Raw genomic sequence first — 3,992 nt, 5'->3', positions numbered from 1 at the left:
TTTTTTTTAAAGGCCTTCACATACACTAACTAGAAACTATACATTTTTATTCAGTCACCTGGAGCAATATGTAGCTCAGTGATTCTCAGTAGATGGGCAAAGGTTAAGCATTTATACTTAGAAAACTGAGCTCCCAGCGTCCTATTGCTTTGGTTTGTTTGTTGTTGTGAAAAATATATTTGAGTTTCATATGACATTAAGAGACATATCGGTTATTTATCAAATGGAGGCATGAAGATGAAATATTGAGGCAAACATTAACAAACTAAAGGAAACCAGTGGTTAAAATTATAAGAGAAAGCAAGTCTGGCCTGCACTTCTAGTAACCGTCCAGAACGCAATACTATCCATTTCAAGGAAACACTGCCCTTTTGAAAATTTGCATTAGATGTGAAGAGATGAGGCAAAGTACTTTGTGGTTTTCTTTTCTTTAATTGGAATGTATATTCTTGGAAATAGATTATGTCCTATCAACTTCTTTACAAAGTTATTAGTGTCGGATACCCCCAAATATTAGATAAGCATTTCAGTCCTATTGCCAACATGTGTACCATAGGATTCATTTATCTAGTTATATAAGAAATTGTGCATCTTTAAATGTCTTTGAACCTAGATGACTAGTACTGTGCCTTTTCTCCTTTCTCAATCCTGAGAGAGATGTCTAGTTATAATAATGGTTCTCTCTTCTGGAGAAGGAAAGAACTCATCTTTCAAAAGGGTGAAACATTTTAGAGTCATTTAGGAATACGCTGGCAGTGTGTCCACAGCAATGTGGTTGGCAGAGGTTGTCCCCAGTCCTGGGTTCACTCATGCACTCAGCAGTGGGGCTTTTCCCTTGGCTGCTGTGTAAAGTACTCAGATTGCAAGGGGTCAACTTTTGGGGCAGGGCTGTGCTATTATCCTTAAGGAGAGACTCCAAGGCCGATGGTGCTGCTTTAGCTCTATTTGGAAACACGGGGGCATATGGAGCAGTGTGTATACTCCAGAAAATATTTGCTAACACATCAGATAGCACATTAGATAACTAATCAGCCTAGGAAATTTGAGTAACGTCATCTCCCTGGAATTTTATTTTCTCATCTATAAAATAAGAGAGGTTTATCTAGATGCTGTGGCATGTCATCTTCCAGTCATAATAGTGTTTTGTCAGGAAAGCGTGAATGTGGCCTCCCCTCTCTGGTAAGAAATGGCTGCAGCACTGGTCAAGGAAGATGGTGTTGCCGAGTGTTCTTCCACCCTGTCTGAACTACTTCTGCGACCTAGTAAGGGGAAGATCCCTCAGGTCCTGCCGAGTTTCCATATTGCTTTAAACTTTAACTCTCCCCTCCCCTACCCCCCCACCCCCACACACACACCACAAAACAAAACGTATGCAACTGTTTTTGTATTTAATGACTAGACTTTCTTTTCTACCTAGTCTCCTGTCATGGAACACAACTTGCATTCAGCATGGCAGGAATTTTCTGCATTTTACTTATATATTTGTGGAAAGTAGAATCCCAGAATAATGAAAATTTATTTCTTAGACCGAACTTAACCTGACTATTGTATTCTTCCATTATTTTAGATATTAAGCAATATCTAAAATTATATGATGGCATAGTAGAATCTGAAGCAGAAAAATATTAATTTGAGGGTAGCTCTGCATTTGTTACTATCAATAAAATGTAGATAAAGCGTGTTTTTTATCATGTGTTTTAATAGGAAAGTGCCCCATCATAGTGATTTTATCATTGGTCAAAGAGTTATAAACGTTAGATCTACGTTGAATACCAGTCATTTTCCTTAGCAGTATACTCAGTAACTTGACAGACTGAAAGTGTAAGCTTCAGAACTCAAAGCACCTGCAAGATAGTTCAGAATGGCTGGCATTACATTTCTGTAGGCTTGCGGGAGCCAGTAGACCGGGGTTGAAGTTCCTGTCTTCTTCAGTTAGTGCTGCCATAATCCTGGTCAGGCAATTCTTCGCCTGTTTTTCTTATCTGTCAGATGAAGATAAGGGCCCGTCCTACATAAAAGAATAGTATGATATCAGATCATAAGAGAATGCTTTGCAAAGTCCTATATAATATATTAAGCACTAGATTTTTTTCTCACAGTATTTAACATGTTAAATTATTTTAGAAGGACAACATTGGAAAACCTTTGTAATCAATCCTTCTTTTAATAACAACCAGTCTGTGCCCCTCTTTGTGCTAAGGTGGTAGGTTTGCCTGTGTCCACCTTCGGGGAGAAGAACAATCTTGCACACCGAGTCCAAAGCGGGTGTAGGCTAGAGACGTGAAGGAGAGATGAGTTAAGAACATGGGCTCCTTTATCTCATGTCTGGTTCTCATCTTTGTGACTAGCGTTTTACCCACTACACTTATCTTCTTCCTGCAAGCTTCACTTTCTGTTCCTGTCTCTTCCTGCTTTCCTCCGGGCTTACTTTTTTCCTTTAGTCTCTCTCTTCTCTTAGACCAAGGGAAGTGGAGGGGGAAACGATGGGCTCTGTAACTTTAAGTACTCTCATCTTGATGTTTATGGAGAATGCGTTTTACATGTACAAAACAAAAACTAATTAATTGTCTACTCAGACCTCATGATCAGCTACTTCTGCTTTGTGAGTCCATTCCGTGTCTATGTCCTGAACCTCGCCAGCTGATGTTGCTATGGAATGGGAAGTGAGTGTTTCTAGCATTATTCTCAGGGTCAAAGGAGTTATATCTAAATTGAGACCGTGTCTGAATAGTTTTTAACCTCTTATTATATTTATTTCTAGGGCAGGAACGATTTGGCAACATGACTCGAGTATACTACAAAGAAGCTGTTGGTGCTTTTGTAGTCTTTGATATATCAAGAGGTTCCACGTTTGAGGCAGTCTTGAAATGGAAAAGTGATCTAGATAGTAAAGTCCATCTTCCAAATGGCGGCCCTATTCCTGTTGTCCTCTTAGCTAACAAATGTGACCAGAAAAAAGATGGTGGCCAGAATCCTTCCCAGATGGAGCAGTTCTGCAAAGAACATGGCTTCACTGGATGGTTTGAAACCTCTGCAAAGGTGAGATCTGCTTTGCGTTTTGTATCTGCTCTGCTGTTAACTTGTAAACCTGAGCTATAACTATGAAGTATTTAGATGGATCTATGTGAGTGGTTGTTGGAAGCCTAGAAAAAAGCGAAGCACAGCATGGACATGTTATATCTTCTTTTAGTCAGCGACAGGCATGCTTTCAGAACTGGTTAGTAGGGAGGTGAATAGAAGGACAGAGTTTACATTAAAATCAAAATGAGCTGTTATTTAGAGCAAATAGCAAATGACATTTTCTTGTGTATTTGAGTCTTCAATTGAAGTTCTCATGCACCTTGAGTTTATGGGGTATGAGGTATATTGCGAAGCGCAAACATTTTTGATTTTTTATGGAAGGCTTAATGAAACATAGGGCCATGTCCCTGGTGAAGATAGAATTCACTTTCAGGACTAACAAAGGCATCGAGTGGATCAGAGAGACAATGTACTCAGATGACATTCAAAGAGTTTTATATTAACTGTGTATGAGAGAATTTGAACAAGAGGTTAGTATCAACATTTGTGACATGCTTCATCATGAGTAGTAGAATGAGAACTTTTTTTCACCCATTATGGGAACCTGGATAAAATGTTTTTGAAAAACAAAGACACTTAAGTTGGATGTTGAAAATCTTAACAGCCTAGATATACAAGAAAGCGAAAGTAAAAATCACAAGCACAAAAATTGGAGGGTGGAGGGTGCTTGTTATGTGTATTGGCATTTTTCCTTTAGATGTCACATAACAATGAGACTTATAGAAGAATGATGAAATGTTTGAGAAATTCTGTGATGACAGACAAACTCAAAACCATAAGTCTAGTGTAATCTTACCACAGTTCCAGCTTTTAGAATGCCTTCTGTGAATTTCTTATATATATTAAAAAAAAAAAAAAAAAGCATTGTCCCTCCTACTCACCCATCCAGGTTGCTTTTAGTTTTACAAGAA

At 38.5% G+C, this 3,992-nt stretch overlaps 1 protein-coding gene across 1 annotated transcript in view; it reads left to right on the top strand.

Annotated features, from left to right (window-relative positions):
* RAB32 (RAB32, member RAS oncogene family) overlaps positions 1–3,992 on the top strand; it is an 18,039-nt gene that overhangs the window by 7,826 nt on the left and 6,221 nt on the right. The window contains exon 2 of the mRNA XM_023528346.1: positions 2,762–3,039. Coding sequence (XP_023384114.1) covers positions 2,782–3,039 — 258 coding nt within the window. The 5' untranslated portion in view covers positions 2,762–2,781. The remainder of the gene's footprint in view (positions 1–2,761; positions 3,040–3,992) is intronic.

Source organism: Pteropus vampyrus, unplaced genomic scaffold (genome assembly GCF_000151845.1).
Source record: "Pteropus vampyrus isolate Shadow unplaced genomic scaffold, Pvam_2.0 Scaffold24, whole genome shotgun sequence".
In the NCBI taxonomy this organism is placed as follows: domain Eukaryota; kingdom Metazoa; phylum Chordata; class Mammalia; order Chiroptera; family Pteropodidae; genus Pteropus; species Pteropus vampyrus.
Note: the sequence above shows the minus strand (reverse complement) of the source record. Positions and strands in the feature narration are given on the sequence as shown.